At 41.0% G+C, this 19,672-nt stretch overlaps 1 protein-coding gene across 3 annotated transcripts in view; it reads left to right on the plus strand.

Annotated features, from left to right (window-relative positions):
- nlgn3a (neuroligin 3a) overlaps positions 1 to 19,672 on the plus strand; it is a 132,841-nt gene that overhangs the window by 12,101 nt on the left and 101,068 nt on the right. For 2 of the 3 annotated variants that reach the window (XM_065958507.1, XM_065958508.1), the window contains exon 2: positions 14,738 to 15,448. In XM_065958507.1, coding sequence (XP_065814579.1) covers positions 14,977 to 15,448 — 472 coding nt within the window. In that variant the 5' untranslated portion in view covers positions 14,738 to 14,976. Of the gene's footprint in view, positions 1 to 14,737; positions 15,449 to 16,542; positions 16,603 to 19,672 lie in introns of all 3 variants that reach the window. The other variant, XM_065958506.1, reaches the window with a different exon arrangement.

Below are 19,672 nucleotides of genomic sequence, written 5' to 3' on the forward strand. Positions count from 1 at the left end.
CAGAAACATTAAGGAGACGTTTTGAAGGAGGAAGATCAGAAAAATAGATTTACAAATGTTGCATTGAGTGTAAATCTGGATGCATGATCACAGAGCTGATGTGTACACTATCTACAGTGTGCGCTGTCTTTGCTCCTGGCTTTTCTTCTGTAAAAGCGGGATATCGAGTAATGTGTGCTGTGTGCAGATTTTAAGGAAGTGCAGACAACCCGAAGCCGTATTTGCCTGCGGTGATTGGACATGGCCTACTTCTAAGTGTGGAGTCATTAATGGGATGCTCTACTCTGTTTAAAGTACACAATTTGTAGCTAGCTTTGCATATGCTGCGATTTCTCATTTTGCTAACTCCACGGCGGTAGTGTAATACTTGGATAAAACATCACAAATGTAAGAATCGGTCGCATCCTGTATGTTGTTGTTTGACCTTGAGTAACCCTCAGTAAGCTGCAGTGTCTAAGCATCTGTGTGTTCCGTACCATGGTGGCCCACTCGTGTCTCATGGACTCTGTGGTGCCTGCATGTGTTTGAATAATGTCCTGCAGGAGACACTCTAAGTGCAACGTCTAGGACTCAGGCGTCAGCAGTAATATCAGGGCAACCTCTCCTCTCCTCTCTCTCCTCTTTGTGCAATGGCATGGGGGATATTACGGCATTAGAACGCATGAATTATGGCCGTATTGCTCGCTCAATGTCAAGGGACGGCAGCACGCTTGTGGTACCACCATGGCATCAGTGAAAAAGGTAGAACAGGAAAAAACGTGTATTAGTTAATGTTTCATGGCCTGCGCACACTGTTTTGGGCAAATGTAAAGCTCATTTCACATTTCATAACGCCATATTGAATTTGGGTGCAGTTTTTGTCTTAAACTGTTGTGAGCCTGAGACAGCTCCCCTGTTTGATCCAAAGGCAGAGGGTTACATACAAATTCGCTCTTTACAGTGGGCTCTTTGCATTTTCTAAAGACAGGCCAGGTTAAAAAGAAGAAAAAAACAGAGCGGAAAGACCAACTGGTGCAATAACATAGGATGCATTACCTAATAGATTTGGCAGAAATACAGAGTTCAGGGCGGTCTGATAAAGCTGGGTTACAGTACTTTAATCAATCACTAAGAACACGAGCCAATTTAGAAAGAAGCCTGACATTCAAGATAGGCTTTCAGACAGGATTAGAAATTGTGAATAGAGAGAAGACATATCTGCCAGGGCGAGCCAAAAGGACCGCTGTCAGAGGACACTCTTCCCTTCCTCCATGTGTGATATTGAGGCATTTCTCTGCCTCACCCCCCCCACCCCCCCCCCCCCCCATCCCTTTCATATTTGAGTCACATTCTGTCTTTGTTTGTGGCCTTGCCCCTCAGTTACAGAAGCTTTTTTTTTTCAGAGAATGCAGATGAGTGTTAGTAACAAGACAGTGTTTGGTGCCTCTGCTGTTTACCCTCTCCCTTCAAGAAAGGGCACTGTCATTTAAGATGTCCCTCGGAGCTCATCATCATCAACATCATCATCATCATCTGGATTTTCTGGCCTGTCTAATAATATCTTGAATATCAATGTGAACATGCAATGAGCAAAATAGGATGACTGCTTTGCAAAAAAAAAAAAAAAAAAAAGACGACTGGGAATGTCACTTGGGGGAAAGCAGCTGCTTTCTTTTCCCTCTAGGACATTTTTTCTGTCCTTTTTTTTGTCACCTAGCGACATCAATCTAGCCTTGTTATCTAATCTCTCACACTTAAGAGCAAGCAGTCACCAATCTTCGTCCAATTTAGGGATAAATTTGACTCAATCCAAAAATTTTGAAATGAAAATAGCTTTTTTCAAAAAGCTTTCAGATCCCCTGAAGTGAAAATCTAGGCCTTTTGCTCCACCCCTGCAGCCTGAGCAGGATCAGCCAGGGGCTGTGATGGTGCTGGATAAGGGGGTGGTTCAACGGTGGTGATTGATATCACCTCACTAATCCCTCAACATCTCCTCTAAATCCACCTGGCTGGAGCTCCAAATGAGCCTGTAATGTGATGAATTAAGATGCTAATGCTCCATATTTACCTTCCAGATTGTCACATATTTAAGTGTAGATTATTTTATTATTGGAATGGAATCCTATCCATGAGAAGCAGTCAGGATTATGTTTTTATAATCATTTTAAGCTTTTATTTGCTTGCTTTTTTCCCATGCTGTTATACATATGTGTGTGTGTGTGTCCTGCGTTTTCCAGACCAGACAAATTCTACGGCAAAAATTTGATTCTGAAAAGTTAAATGACTATGTCAGAGGCCTTCTGAATATTAAAGGTATATTAATGACTTAAAAACCTCCTATCAAGAGCTGATAGAGGCCATGTGGTGCAGCATGTGTTTGCTTGGTCTTTGTTTATGCCGACGATGAAGGTCAACCCCTCATTAGTGCAGCAGCATCTTTTTTGATGTTGTGATATACATAGTAATCAACTGTGGCTCACATCGCTGTTTACTGCTGACCTTTAGTTAAAAGCACATCACTGTCGGGCCGGTTTAAAACGTAATTATGCTCCCATAACACTGCAGGCATCATGTACAGTGGACAGAGCACATTTAATCTGTTGTCATTAGGCCATAGTAACCCTGTGCTCTGGCTGTAAATAGAGCCCAAAACATATTGCTCATGAATCCATTATGTCTTTATTTTCCTATGTAAAAAAAGATGCTGAGCTTTTTTTTTTTTTTTTTTTGTTCTGTGTGAAGCGCACTCGTGTACATCTTGTTTTTTCAGCTGTGTATTCAGAAATTCTGCTTGTCACACAACAATACACTTTGGCACCTCTCACTTCTCTGCAACTACCCGGCATTTGCATGTCAATAGCATCATTCTACCGCTGTGCTTTTGGCATTTGTGAATCCTCTGCGAGGAAGCCAGCTAGACGAGGTCTTTGAAAAGAAACATCAGAATAATGCATAGGGCGTTGCTTCGTTCATTAACTTATTTTCTAAAAGAAAAAAAAATCCTCTTGGCTTAATTGGTCATCCATCAAAATGAAGTGACACTTATACATATGATAAATGATAGCTTTAAGAGCACATGCAGCATTTTAAAGCAAATGTCTCATGGGAAAAGGTAAAGCTGCTAACTGGTGCAAATAAGGCAACACGAAAAACACACTGCGATACTTTTAGATCAGTACAAATGTATTACTTCCTTGTGACATTAAACTAGTAGTCTCACTCCATATTTTACCTGAATGTCGTGTTTCTCTAAGTTTGCACATTACTGTAACTGCTGCGAATGCTAAGGAACCTAGTGCATTATTAGCTCATTAATTTTACACGCAGCATCTGGGTCACGTCTCCGCTCGGTATATGTATGGTTTTGTGCAGCTCCTTCACACCCAATGATAAAGCTGACCTTTCAATTTTCTCTGATAACTGCAGCCTACTTACCTTGAATTAAAGCTGTTATTTAGCTTATTAGGCCATGGGAAGATTCACTACTTACATTGAGTAGTATAACTGCGAGCACACACTCATACACATACGAATGCTCAAGTCTATTACATTTCACAGCCGAGGCCCCACAGCGTTCATTTTAGTGCTCAAAAAAATTAATTAATGTCACATTCTTCTGGACAAGTTGATCTGAATTTTTAATCTTGGTCTGCAGAAAAAAAACATAATTCAAAAATGCTGTGGATGAAAGCAGTGAATTACATGCACTCAGAGCGGGACTTCATTGCTTTCTGAAATGGTGCATAGCTAAGTGTTGTCCTCAGGATGATCAGCTCTTCAAAGGCTTGGCTTTGTGTGCTTTATGAGGATACTTCTGTTTGTGTTTTAGCATCTCTAATGGGAGGTTGGTGTGTGGCTGGGACATTACAACCAAAAGAATTAATTTCCTATATCCCTTACAGGAAATGTCCACCCAATTGTAGACATTACTGCATGGTAAATTACCAGCATAATCCCATTTTAAGATGTATATTGTACGCGATTCATTGCAAAGACATCTCAAATCATGTAATTGTCAGAACTACTCTTGCTTAGACGAACTGTTCTTTTAAATAATTGCTCAGCAATGTGGGTTACACTTAGTTGCATATCTGCATTTGATGATCCTGGCTCTGCAGTGGTAATTCAGGCCAAGGGGTGCCTGCATGCTGTCTTTAACCCAGAGCTGAAGAGTCACTACTAGCCATAGGAGCTGATCTATCTTAGATATTATAATGCAGTGCCAATGAACTTGGAGCCCTGATTGTGAGAGATCGACTCCCTGTTGTAATTACCACCAAGACCTCAATTAACTCTCAGTAAACTCTCAGTTCAACTCTATATGTTTGTGAAGTGTTAATAGCTGCTCTAAGAGAAACGTTTCCCCCACGTCCTTCTCTGTCAATTCTGTGGTGCAGTTAATCCACACGGATCAATATTCAATGCACGGCATATTGTTAGATACATTACTTCAAATGACATACATAAAGCATTCAATACAGAGTTTAAATAGGAAATAACCCATTTATTCCAAAGGATACCCTCATTAATCTTAAACCATAATCAATCAATGTAAATGTAAGGGAGCGTTTCTCTCTGACAGTACCTCTGATAACTGTCTCGCAGCTCCTTGACAGGCAGCATTTAGACCAAAGAGAGCAGCAGGAGCAGAACACAGCAGCTCCCATTTGAAGTGATTTTCATAAACTCTGATTTGCTTTATACATGTAGTGGCATGCCAGCGCTGTTCAGGTTCCATGCACTTGCCTGAATTTTATTAGGGATGCATCCCGGAAGGCAACAAAAAAAGAAAAATCCATCCTCCTTTCCACTGTAAGCCAGAAATTGATGTTAGAGCTGCCATGTTATACGTGCCGTCCTTACAGTGGAGGAGATGAGAGGAGCTGTTTGAAATATCTGCTGAATTCTCCTTGGTAAACCTCAGTGTATACTCTCAAGGAATTCAATCATGTTTCAAATATGTGCACCAGCTCCAATCAGATGTGTTGCCTCTGCACAGATGTTGGATGATTCCACCGACAACTGGGAACACAATATTTGGAAACAGATTCATGTTAGCAATGGATACATCCAATATCTGTTGCAGCTGATCGCTGATACTTCGGCGATAACACACTCGAGAGAAATACTCACAAACCCAGTATGATCAACATGAAATATGGAAGCAATACAATTCACGGCCTACTATGATACTGCTCTAATTCATCACAAATATGATACAATTTTCACATAAATCGACATCGATAATTATCATGAAAAATGTCAAATTATTATTGTTTTTGTTTATTTTGTCCTTCCTGTAAATAGCCAAAAGACCTCCAAACTCCTGAAGTTGAGCGGACTTTCTTGTCGATGATGTTTTCTCCGTGCTTTCGGCTGGTAGGCTCAGCGTTTTCTTCTGTGTAGCTATCGCTCATTTCGGCTACGTTTCTTTTCAGCTTTCCAGAAGGTCTTCTGTTTACTATTTACTCTGTCTTAGTTTTTACACAATATTTCCTACAGATAATTACTAAACACATTGTACACATTTTAGAGGTATTTGGCCTAAATCATTAAACCACACATTTTTTACATTTTAAACCAAGTCTGCCAAAAATGTAATTGTCATCCATGCTGTCATGGCATTTAATTAGAAATATAAAGCATTTCACCTGATCGTGCAGGAGATCAACAAAGTCAGTATGGATTCATCTATTGGGCACAAAGTGTGGGGATGGCAACCCAGCATAAATGTGTTAGGATATTTTAATAACCAACTGATTTTGTGGTCTCTAGGACAACAACGTCTGACTGAAATTTCCCAATAATGAATAGTTCATAGATGTCTTAAACCATGGCTAAGAACCCGTATAATGAAACAACTTCGAATCAGGAATAGTCAATTTAGCTGTTTATGCTCAGTGGTCATTTCTGAAGACATGGTAAAAACCCTTTCTCGCCTTGTTCTCTTTCCTTAGCAGCACTTTGGAGCTGCGTTGGCAGGGTGATAGGAATCACACTCTGTCAAGAGAACAGATCCCACCCTGCACACGGCATCTGTGGGAGGCTGGGTAATGAGTATGCCATGTGTAAAGTCTTAATGTGTTTACATACGGCTAGATTAGAGACAGACCCAATACTTGCCCCTGCGGTTTCTCAAAGAATCCCTGTGGGCTGCTTGAGTGATTAGCTACTTTGAGTTTTTTTCAGTGGGAGTGTCTAGTGGGACCTTGCAATGGATCAATAAGAGTTAAGATGATGAACTGTTGGGGAAATTTCTTTATTTATAATTTTTCTTTTTAGAGTAACCTACTTATTCCATTTCCATCTAATTGAGTCAGTTAGCTTTGATTAATATCACTGTACCCCCACGTATTGTTTCACATATCGTATTAGAGGCTTAACTCAGTCTGACACTCTGAGGCATGCACACCCAGTCAAGAGAAAGAGAGGCAGAATGGATTTAAGAATGGCTCCATTGCTTCCACTTGCAGCTTTAAGGCTCCTAGATCAAATCTGTCCCTATCATTTTACTCCTGAAGAGCAAACAGTTGTTTCAAGCACCGTCAGCAGTTAAGAGAATAGCCATTATTTATTTGCTGTGCAGCAAAAGAATTCATCTCAACATGTGCTCACCTAGAATCTGTCTTTATTTGGACTGCCACGCTCACCTCTCCCTGTTTCCTCAGCCATTTGGCTGGTAATGATACTCGGGGCAGCATTCATCCAGCAGCCAGGAGAAGGGGGTGGAGATGTGTAGCTTAGCAGGCGGCCACAGCAGCATGCAGCAGCCGTCTTCACGCCCTCTTTCTTTAAGAATATGTCGGCATCATCGTGGTGATTAGCAGTCAGGAAGCGCTGCGTCTTTGTCCTTGATTTAATGCCAAATTTCCTAAGTAATGATGACTGCACAGGCAAAGCAAAAGGAGAGAAAGAGTGGGCTCTTCATCCCTTACCGTTATCGTGGCACTGGTTCCCAGCGGGAGCCTCATGAAGCTGCAGTTTAGTTTTGACATTTAGGGAATGTTGTTTCTGAAACATGCCAATCTCCTTGATTTAATATGGCGTGCTGTTGTTCGTGGAGCCGAGAAGCTTATATCAGGAGCGTGCCTGCCAGAGGAGACTGGCAGTATGTGCGTACGTTCATTATTGATTTTTCCTTGGAATCCATGTGTGCCGATTTGAAATAAACACGTGTAAGCAGATAATTACAGATATATATATTTTTTCACTTTATTGACACAGAGCAGCAGCCAGAGAGCAAACCTATTGAAGGCTGAGCTCCTCTCAAAATGGAGCCTCCTTACTGGCAAAATCTCTAAATGAAGTTTTCGCTGCCGCCTCTCACATTTTAATGAGTTCAGTCGAGGTAACAGCCTGAGTACATAAGTTTCTGTCTTCTGCTTTCTGTCTCTTATTGTCTCCGTAATGGCACATTCAGCCCGGGTTATAATGTACCAGAAGCAGAAGCATTTGTAATCAGTGATTACACTGTCTCAGGTCAGGACGGCTCACTTCATTTGGAGTTAGATGTTGCAGAGCACTAATGCAGCGCCGTGAATGCCTTTGTTGCAGACCGGTACTATAATAACAGAGTGGAGAGAGAGTCAGAAGCTCCATCCACTCAGAACTCTTATTGGTTCCTTTTTTATCAGAGTCCATTCAGCCGCTCTCTGAGGGATGTCAGGGCGTAGGAGTACATTTGGCTCTGTGCTCAGACTTTTATTGCAATGCAGAGATCTCTCCACAGTACGAGAACAAAGAAGCTCCTACAGTAAGGGACCAAAATAAAGCTGAATAAATCTGTCTGATTTCCTCTAAATATGGGATTTGTGTAAGGACAAACTTCTGAATATTAATGAGTAACGATTGGATCTGTAGATGAAACATCTCCGATTTATCAGGGACCGGAAAATTAGGGAGGAGGGTGTTTAATGGCGTGTACTTGGTGGATTGCCTTCTTGCATTAAGGGCTAATAACCTCCCTAAGACTCACAGCAACAGCAACCACCTCCTCCCTCCTCCTCCTCTGCTTCCATCACTCCAGTTGTATTTATTATGGGCTGCAAGGCCATGGTGATGAGACGATCAATATTTCTGGGATGATGAGGGAGAACTCATGCAATATCTCTCTCCCTCTGTTCCTCCCTTGGCAGTGCTTCAGCAGGTAGAGAGATCAAAGCAGAGAGGACCTCTGAGATGCTGTTGGAGGGGAGACTGATGAAGTCCTCTGCGCCTCGTGTCCTCTAAACACACACACTTCATCACACTGTCCCATGTCCTTGCTATGTCCTGATTAAAAAGTTTGACCTGATGTATTTTATCTCAACCAGAATACGCGTTATCACACATTTTCAGAATTTAGATTAAATTTCTCCATGTGTGTTTGGCTATGGGGAAAGAGGGCCTATAATAAACCTCCTGTGGGAAGACAGCTTTATTTGTCCATGGCAACAATATGTAGAAGTTTTCACCAACAGAACACGTAATGGAAAATACATTTGATAAATTTAAATCAAGTAAAAACACTTTTTCAAAAGGGATCAGAGATCCACTCAAGGGCCATCACGACCTATTTTTAGTCTCATATGGTTATTTAAAACTTAGATGAGAGTTTAATAGGTTTGACTCAGTTGATAAATTCATATGGCAGAGATTTGCAATAAATACATAAATTTTACAGCCTTAGGCCGTGCGATGACGCCTTTTGAAAAAGCGGATGCCTTTTTAAAAAGCGCTGCGCCCGACACCTTTTTCATTTGAATTATTTCAACTTTTCAGAAAAGCGGTTTTCAGGTGACGTCAAGTGCCTTTCTGACAGCTGACCAATCAGGACGAGTTGTAACCTACGTCCCTAGTTACCGGTGCCCAAAAAGATGTCATGCATTCAAAAACGGCAAACTTCCACCAGATACTGTGTGCATTGCGTGTCCGCTCCGGTCTGTTACGGGTCCGTGCGTCCTCATCCGTCAACACCCACCGGCTGTGTTCTCAGTCTGCAGCACGGAGAGCACAGCCGGACAGATGGAGTACGGAGACAGAGGAGTTTCCACGGTAATTTTACAGATTCACTCGCGACAGCACGAGATAATACAATGTTCGTGGTATAAAACTCAATACAAACCTTATAAACACATAAACTAACACACAAACGGTCATTTATCTGAACCGTCAAAACGGTAATGATCTTCAATGCTTATTTGATGGCCATCAGTTTGAATAACCTCAGCTATGTTGCCAATAATTATTTTTTTCCTTATAATTTAGTAGGGGTGGGGATCACCAGAAGCCCCACGATACGATATTATTGCGATTTTAAACATTTTGCGATATGCTGAGTATCGCGATACAATATATTGCGATTTAACTTTTTAACTGCATATTTTGTCCACAAAATAAAAAGTCCACTAAACTAAATCAAGAACTGTTTGGTCATATAAGAACAAATTCTCAGTCTATACATCTCCCTTCAGTCTTTTTATTTCTACACAAGGGGAGTCAAGCCCACAGACTGACTAACACTGTGATCAAATTGAAACCCTGTAAAATGCTGCATGAACTTCACAATCTGAACTGTTGGTATTTCAGTCTAATCAAACTTGAACATGATTTTTTTTCTAAAACTCGTCGTACCCCTCACCAGAGAGTCTATTAAACACTTCATTACAAACACACCCACACACATACACGTAAAACATGAATATACCCCTTTTCTGGCCTGTGCTCACTGTAATTGTCTCTTGTGTTGTATCTTAAGTGTTTTGTCTCTTGTCTTGCATTAAAAAAATAATAATAATAAAATAAAATATTGATACTTGGCGGCCATGAGACGATATAATATCGCCACTCAAAATATTGTGATACTATGCTGTATCGATTTTTTCTCCCACCTCTACAATTTAGGTGTGTAATCAATTGACTGCTGTGGCTCAGTTGGTAGAGTCATTGCCTCTCCACCAGTAGGCTGAGGGTTCAATCCCCAGCTGAACAATATGTCTGATGTGTCCTTGGGCAAGACACTTAACCCTGCATTGTTCCCACTGCTTCAGTGGGATGTATGTCGCTTTGGATAAAAGCATCTGCTATGTGAATTGTAACATTACATAAAAAGATGCACATCTGCACCTCCTCCTGCTGTAGAAAAATAAAGCCGAAACATGCAAGTGTGAGCAGCTGATATATTAAGCTGGTGATGTCACTTTGGAGCCAGAGTCAGGACAGTAGGGATCAACCGGTGGAGCCGCCACATTGGATTCCCGCCCCTTCTGCAAACCATTAAATATTAAACTGATAAAACAGCAAGGACCCCTCAGGTCAGGACATTCACAGAATAAATCATGGTTTGAAGCAGACAGTCATGGTTGTGGAAAGTTCAATGATGCTCTTCCTGCTCCACTCTGATATTGTGCACACAGCACAGCAGGAGCTGCTTTTGTCTACAGATCTTTCAATCACAGCATTAGACTCCTTTGTTAGCACCAGCATTAGCATAATTAACCTATTAAAACTACACACAGATACGTGAGTTATACACCATAAATCAGCTTCATAAGAACTTACTATAATGACAGGAACCATGTTTGGAAACAAAATGTAATTGATGTGTATTTTGGTTGTTTAGTATGTACCATATATTAACATGGAGGAGGCAGAGCTTACATCTTGTTCTGCAGCCAGTCGGTAGAGGCCAGGCAGACACAGATATTTTGGTTTCACATTTGAGGAGCTGTCATTGAGTCCTTCCTTTTATACAGTCATTGATGTTGTGCAGGACGCAATCCTAGAATACCTTAGAGGTTTGGCTTTACCCACTGAGTCACAAGTCAGGGCAGAAGAAAATCAACATGCGTCATTAAACCACAATAACTTCCAAATTAAATCTAAAAAAAAAAAAAGACTAACCCAGGACTTGTGAGTTTAAACTGCTCATTGTGTTTTTATTCCTTGACACTTTAACTTTTTATTTTGGTCATTTGAAGTTTCTGGACAAAATTCACATTGGACGCTTGTTATAGGGCTAGTTATTTTCTAAGAGAGAATCTTTTGGTTTGAGAAAGTTTCCTGGAGGTTTTCATGACGATCGAAGCCAAGGAAGAATTTTAGTACTAACATCACTATGGGTAAAATGAATGAGACTTACTTCTGGAAGCAGCTCCCCCCCCCCCCCCCCCCCCAACTCTAAAACGTAACACAGTTCAGGTGGTGGTGATCAACTAATTAGATTATTTATTAATTTTTTATTTCCTCTGTGGCTGTGTTAAATTACTTTGTGTTGTACCGACAGGTTGAAGGCTGAACATTATAGCTTTCATGTGGGTAGGATTTATTGCAGTGATGTGGCAATACAGAGTAATAATTTAAGCTAGGTGTTGCTAATAAACTAATAGCTGAGCGTGTTATATAACCGCTTGTATTCTGTGGTGTTTGTAGATGTTCTCCTCTCTCTGCTGCGTGTTTCTTACAGTAAAGAGGTCAATCTAAGTTCAAGCTCTTCACTCTGTGGATGCTGTGTGCACTTGTCTGATATCCATACCAAACAGGGATACTTTGAACAATAATGTTTTGTTCATCATTTACACGTGTGGGTATGATGGTAACGTATGCCAGCTTTTCAGCTTCAGCTACAGAGATCCCAGTGAGCAGGGAAGGGACTTTGTCAGTATGACTTTTCCAGCAAATCAAAGCCTTCACCAGCCCTGAGCCCCGCAGCAATGCATGCTTTTTTACTCCCCAGATTGGATATGGATGGCTTTTCATGTATTATCACTTAGCAGGTGCTCGGTGTGCCGGAGTCTCTGAGCAGAATCGCCCACCACCAACACATTTCATTTACACATGTATCAGAGAAGGTGGGCCCATCTGTAGCATTAACTATATGCCTGTATGTGTATTTGATATGAAGAGAGGGCCTCTATGTACGCCTAACACATGCAGAATCTGCTCTGATCCGAGGCTGCAGCAAATGGGAATAGCTGCCGAGCGATAACGGCACCTCCAGGAACGTCAGGATTGCTTTCTCTCAGTGGTTAGTGGCCCTCCGACGGCTGCTGATACATTATAAATCATTTACACAGTAATTTTGGAATGCAATATCCTCCTCTAAATGCTGGCTTTTCTTCTCCATTGTTATTAGAGCGAACACTGCAGCAGGCGCACAAGGCTAAGGGGGACCCAAAGCCACAGAAATTGAAAATTGATCAGGCAGTGTGAGAAGGTGTTTTCACTGGCACCAGACCTCTACCTTGGGACTGTTGATTAGCATTTACAGAGCTGTCACTGGAGGCCGCCTGTCGCTTCATCCTCATCTGGACTGTTTATCCCAAAAAGTAATCTGTTATTAGATTAAAAAAGCAGGGAAATATGTTTAAAAGTCACCCTGTTCCAAGGGAAAAGGAGGGGGAAAAGCTGCATGATAATAAATAGGGTATGATTTTATTCTACCATGCTATTATCTTTCTGTGTTTGTTCAATTTTTTTCAATGTTTAACGAGAACGTCACCTGTGAATCTGTCTCCCATATTGACATTCAAACAGGTTTTTCTTGCCATAGTTATTCCTTCTGCTGATACGTGCCTTTAATATCCATCTCTCTCACTTTTTTAAATGTAGTGATGGTAGACCAAATCCTCGCTTTCTTTCAAAAAAAAAAAAAAAAACACATTCAGAAGTCAATCTGAAGTTATTATGTCGTTCCAGGATGAGAAAGTGATGTCTTCCAAACTTACTGCTTTTTAAATACTAAATTCCTTCCACTGCCTACTTTCCTTCCCCTACCCGGAGAGAGAGAGAGAGAGTTTCACACTGTTTAAACTTGATTTGTCTAATTCAGACTGCATAAAACTTTTACAAGCTTCTGATAAACTTTGGAATGCATGTTTCATAAAATGAGGACAGTTGATTTGGTCCCCTGTCACCTCCTTTTAAATTAAGTGCAGAAGGGATTTTTTAAATGCCAGTGTGAATATAAGAAATGAATACAGCTAGCGAAATCAGTGTCACGGGTTGTTGTTGTTTTTTTTCTATTTGAAATCATACATTATGATTAAAGGTTATTTGCCTGATCAGAGGTGTGACTTGTGCTGAGTTGCATCAGACGGCTTTGCAGCATCTTTTAGACACTCTAATGTTAGTAGTGAAAGTATGATATGTTGAAGGCAAGGCAAGTTTATTTATATAGCACATTTCAACAACAAGGCAATTCAAAGTGCTTCACACAACATCAAAAGCATCATGACAGGGAGAAAAAAAAAAGAAATATTAAAATAGAAAATTTAAAAAAATCACTAAAACGAACAATTCACAATCACAGAGAAGAACCATTCGGACATTTCTTTGCATTTTCACTACCTCTTTCATATCCCAGACTGTTGGATATTTCCTCCTGATATTCAAGATTGTATTAAGGGAGTCTGTTTGGTTAACTGTAACCAGGACACCCTTTTAATAATCTCGAATATTCAGTTTAGTTTATTGCCTAAACTGAATATTTTCGAGAAAGGGTAAATAACCGCTATTTGTTCATGTGTGTATGCACACTGACTTCATGCCACCCCTGCAGAAGTCAGTGCCACATACTATATAAGAGCAGTAACATAATCTCAGTGACTTCACCCATTGGCTTCTGAAGCAGAGTTATGAACCCCAGCCTTAGTAGTCACCATGCTGGAAATGCTATCTTTAACTAATGTTCAGTCATCCTGGAAAATGGCAAAGAGGTGGAGCTGAGGCGGGCTTTAGCCTCCGAGCAAACAGCTCTTATGCACCCGCCTATCAGTCAGATCAGCCACAGAAATAAACTCAAACCAACATGTTATTAAATATCCATCCCCCGTATATACAGTAGTGTGTACCAATAAGAACATGAGCAAATCAGCCCTACACTGTTTCTTCAACCAGCTTGTAAACTCAATTACGGCAAAAATCATTATCCTGCTTATTTTGATCGATATTGAGATTATTAAACAGGATTACTCATCGATTTTACAACATCTGGATCGCGTGCATTTATAGAACTTAGACATTCAGAACTCTATAAAAAACAGGCAATTAATAAAAGTAAATAAGTCATAAAGTAAGTAACAACAATAATGATAATACATAAATACAAATAAATGAACTATGTTTTGATGCAGTGTTGATGTACTCTTGTGGCCAAAATATAACACTCTAACAACTAAAGAGTGATTTGGAATTGAAATATATAATTGATTGCCCAGCACTTCTGTAAACATGTTTATTTCGGCTGTAATACTGGACATGTTAACATGGGGGTGTTTGTGACTTCTGGTGCTTTTGTCAGCCAGCCTCAAGATGATGGAACTCACCTCTGCATTGGCTTCATTTTTCAACACCTGAGGTTGCAGCCAGTTAGAAGAGCCGCTCCGGTTTAAAGAGTCTGGATCCACCCCTGGTTTTAAGGCAGACTTTAAATATTGTATCTGTCCTTTCCCTATTAATGTTTTTCGTGTCCTTCAAAGTAGAGACTAATTACCATCTGACAGTTGATGCCTATTCCACTTGTCCTATTAGCATTATTAGATGCATCTTGACAAGTTGCCCAACAGTTAATTGCAATATCCAAGTCCAAGGCAGGTTCTTGAATATGTGGATTGATGATAGCACTAAGAGCTCTGTCATGTTTATGTGAGCTGTTTTATGTCATGGCAGAGAAAGACTCCACAAGTCAATAAAAATGACGGAGTAAAAACGGGAGCAAACTTGTGTGCTGTCAGGGCAATGTCATTAATTTTCCTGTTTTCTTCTTCTTCTTCTCCTGCAGCACGGGATAGAAGACCTGTCGAGGACGTTGAATAAGGACCTCGCTGCAGAGAGGGAGTGCTTATTTCAGACTGTTTCTCCTCGACTGTAGGCCGGCAGGCTCCACTATCCCAGCTGATGACTGTCCCTCGGTTGTTTGGACTGCAGGGCTGAGCGGGAGGCCTGTGTGTGTGTGTTTGCTGAGGAGGGAGCCCCAGCGTGTATGTTGGTCGCTTGCAGTCGCACACACTCGCAAGGACCATGTGGTTTTCCCCGAGGAGAAGTCGTCTCCCCTCGCAGAACTGGCACAGTGCCCACAGTTGCACCGATTTCAGCGTGTCCTTGTGGGTATTAAGCTTTTGTTGCTGCTTTGTGGCCGTCAGAGGTCAGAACTACCACCCCACTGTGAACACGCAGTACGGGAAACTTCGAGGGGTGAGGGTGCCCCTGCCTAGTGAGATTTTAGGCCCGGTGGATCAGTATCTCGGGGTCCCTTATGCAGCCTCCCCGGTGGGAGAAAAACGCTTCATGCCCCCTGAGCCTCCTTCCTCCTGGTCGGGGATCAAGAATGCCACTCACTTTGCTCCCGTGTGCCCGCAAAATATTCACAACGCTGTGCCAGAGATTATGATGCCAATATGGTTTACCTTCAACCTGGATATAGTAACCACATACATACAGGATCAACACGAGGATTGTCTTTATCTAAACATCTATGTTCCCACTGAGGATGGTGAGTGTGTGGAGTAAACAGGAAAAACAAATCAAACCTCTCTCTCCTCCTCTCTTCTGTCTTTGCCTCTCTGTCTTTCTCTTAAATTTTGTGTCACTTGTGTATTTTTTGCGCGGAGCATGACCTGTTGTCTGGCGCATGCTGTGTCCGTGTCTATCATCTCAACCTCCCATCTTGACTTGATCTTCCATTTAGTCTTTTCATCAACTCTCCCCTTCCATGCCACTGTTAGAGGTTCCTCTTTTGATGACTAAATGACCTATTCATGCGACTGAATAACAAAAAAAAAAAAAAAAGAAATCTAATCAGACAAGGAGCAGATTGGAAATATTCGGTGCACCTTCCTACCCTCACTGTCTTGACTGTACTGGGGATATTAGCCATTAGCGCTTAGCAGCCTGCCTCATAAGTGAATGATCTACTACTGTAGGGTTGGTGAAATATTCTGTCTGGTACACAAGAGGCCTGTGGCATCAGCCTGACCTATGTAAGACCCTTTACTCTCCTTTGCTTTGAACCAGTTTGTCCTTACATAAAGCTGCAAAAAAACAAAACAAGAACAGGCTTTGTGTGAAACACAGATTTGGCTTCACCATGACAAAAAGTATCACAAGTTAAAGATTTCAAGATATTGACTTTCATCAATGACGTTATTGTTTTGCCACTTGAAGGAGACCCACACAGGAAAATGGGCTTGAAATGTTAAGTGCTCTGAGTCTTAAATGGACAATGTCAAATATCACTTTCATTTATCAGATTACAAAACTTTGCAAATACAGCCTCTCCGCCTTCTGTGTGGCTGTAATGGGTCTTAAATAGAAGTGCATGTGAATATGGGCTTCCTGTGTCCCAGGATGCAGCAAATTCATTCCACCATTTTGGAATATTTCTGCAGCAACACCCCAGTTACTTTCTCAACAGGTCCTCTGTTGTTCTTGTTGTTGATGATGACTGGGAGGGTGGGAGGAGGAGGAGAAGGAGGGAAAGAGGGTGAAGAATCGGGGTCTGACTCAAGTCTTGAGTTGTTGCATGTCTCATGCGATCTTTTTTCCAGAGCTCTCTGTTATTTTGTAGTTTTTCCATTCATTTTACAGTCAAAAGAATATCCAAGGAATGTGCCAGGAAACCCAACAAGAAAATGTGTAGAAAAGGAGGTATGTAACCAAAAAAAAACAAAAAAAAAACAAAGAGAGGACAAAAAAGGCCGACACTGGAGCAAAAGAGAGGATTTGAAAGAGTGAAAGAGAAAAGGAGAGTGATGGGTGCAACCTTCCAAAGCTGCCGATATCACCACCTATCAACTCTCGAATCAAAGTGCTAATTGGGACTTGTGACTCAGATCAAGCCTGTCATGAGCGTGAAAGATGAGGGAGTATGTTTGATGTGATGCATGTGTGTGGGATGAAGTGTGGTTTTACTATGAGTGTGTCACAGGGAGTGTCAATGCAAGTCTCTGAATAAATAATGACGTTTTGTGAAGCAATAGAATACAATGTATGTATTTTATTTCATTTGACCTAATTGTACAGCTTGTTTTTGTTTAACGTGAAATATTCTTTAATTTCAACACAACTGTCGATTAAGTCAGAGGCATGAGTGCTTCCTCAACATAAAACTTTTAGACTTTGTATGCAAAACCTTAATCATGATTCAGACGGCTCTAACAGCACCTGAGAGGGCGGCTTATTGGAAATGTTTGTCAAATGCGACACCTGAAAATGTCTGAGCCTCAGACATTGATTAAATTTGCACTAAAAAATGGAGGGCCGCCTATCTCTCTCTTCAATGTATTATTCACAATTGCTCACATTTAGGATGGTCGGGGTATTTTATTGGCATGACAGCTTTCATCTATCCATGTGGTTAATGTTTAAAACCCACAGCAACAGAGAAACACAGTCCAATTTCATTAACAGAAGCTAAATCTCACAACAGAGGGCTTATTTTCACAAACACGCCTGAAGGCACTGGAGGACCTTACGAGTAGCCTCAAGACCAATCCTGAACATTTTTTCGCTGCACAGTAAAGATTCAGTTTGAGCTGGGAGACCTCGGCCGTTGATTTCCACGGAGGCAGCAGGCAGCTATTGGCCTTAGTGTGCGTGCTCCTACATTCGGCTTTGGTAAACCAATTTTGTTAGAGACAGACTGGCCCTCCAGGCACTTCTGCTTCTGAATTAGTCCCAGTTGTGGAATACACACAGAAATATCTCTTTAATATTCCCCTTCCACTTGGAATTTTTCAATTATCTTCCCAATGTTTGGTAATGAGAAAACGGTTTATCATAAGTTTCATATGTTGGCTTTGTGACACATTTTTGTGCAGAGAAATGATTGTTGCATAGTTCCTCTGTTGCTATAAACACAAAGGTTGTAATTTTCAGACTCGCTGGCTCTTTTTATTTCAATTGCACTGCTTCTGCTAATCTTGGCTTATGTTGAATTAGCAGTGCAAATGAAGCATAATTTATCCTTCTTAGGCAATGTAGAAAGCAACCTCTGAAGCATACTTTGGATATGCTTAAATGTTTCCATCACGGAGGTAAAAGTCTTGTTCGACAAATTCACAGTGAACTGGGAAACTGTTTGACGGTTCATCAGTTCCCTCATTAAAGATTTTAATTAGTGTTGTTTCAATTTTTAGATCTGTGCTATAAAACTCTTAACTCTAACAGGGTAAAATGTGTTTTAGCTTCCAAAAGAGACCTGTATGGTTCAGAAGAGTTGTCCACACTGAGCATATTCGGTAATAATAATACCTCCACTACCAATTTTACAATCTGAATCTCTATGAATGTGGTTCCTCTGGAGAAAAAAAAAGAGTGATTAATTTTCAGAAAGTATGGTATTTGACGCTTGATAAAATGGTTGTGTGATTGTTGCCAGGCAACCATTTGCAGCTGTGTCAGAGGCAGAGTAAATGGTCCTCTTACCTTGCTTGAAGCACCTTTGTTGCAATTGTAATACCTTTCTAGTGAAGAAAAATACATGAACCATCAACTCTATGAAATTAATCACAACTGATCCTAGTGAGGTCCTTCTGTTTTATGAGACAAGATATTAATATGTGATGATGTGTGCACTGTGAAGCAAATACAGAACACAATCTGCAGCACAAGTAAAGGAGTGTTTGTATGCCTAGTTATGTATTACACATGTTCAGATACCTCCTTTTTCTCCTCTAGATATCAATACCTAGACTTCAATATGAGCTCATGTATATGATACTATGGTGCATTTGAAAAATATACAAAATGTTGGTGTGAAAATACTAATTCTGGCGTTGCTATTTTGGGTTAACGTACTTTTCTGAGAGCACAACACTGTCAAGTTAATTCAGCTGAACCTTTTGACTTCTTGGGAGACCAATTGGTTTTGTGTGAGTGGATTGAGTTCTATAATCTCCCCTACTATCAGGTAGCAGTCAGATAGTAGGTAGGACAGTTTGTGCAGCTCTATTTAACAGAACAAAACTGGGAAAGCATTGTTTTAGTTCAGGAACAGTTTCAGGTTTCACCCTGACTAAAATGTTGTTTCGAGAAAAGCTGTGGTTTCCTTGGATTGACTAGTTCAGACCACGTGTCCAAGATGTCCAAGCACATAGAAACAATGTCACACTGAGGTGGTCAAAGTGCGAAATCAGCATTATAGACCACCTCTCCCCCTCTCTCTCGCTCTATCTCTGATGTGCCTCTATAGCACACACACAGAGCGGTGTTGTAGATTTAAGGCACTAAATCCTTGGTTCTACCACTCAGTCATTTTCTGTGCTCTGAGTTGGAGTGAATGGAGTGAAGAGGGGTAATGATGTGCCGGGACACAGCAAAGCACTATTCAGCCTCAGAGTGCTAGATTGGCTCAAGATGGGTCAATTTTGCGAGGGCAAACCCTGATGAGGTCCATCTTTATCTTTAAGAGAGGGTTTACATAGTTAAATTGATTGACAATCTTTAAAAGAGATATGTAAAATTGCATCTTTTTCCCTGTAGGGGCCGTGTTTTGATACGGTGCACTCAGTGTGCTGCGTGCTGTCTGTTTATACAATATGCACATCATTTTCTTCAGGATTTTACAGCACATCTCTTTCACTGCTTGTACCCTGCTTGTAAAACCTGTCCTCGGAGTCTTTCACACTGGTCTCTCTGAATAAAACAGCTTCTGAGAGCGCTCTGAGATCAACCTTCCTGACTCATAAATTCATCCCTCATCATGAGTCTATTTGAG

The sequence above is a fragment of the Labrus bergylta genome, chromosome 9 (assembly GCF_963930695.1).
Source record: "Labrus bergylta chromosome 9, fLabBer1.1, whole genome shotgun sequence".
In the NCBI taxonomy this organism is placed as follows: domain Eukaryota; kingdom Metazoa; phylum Chordata; class Actinopteri; order Labriformes; family Labridae; genus Labrus; species Labrus bergylta.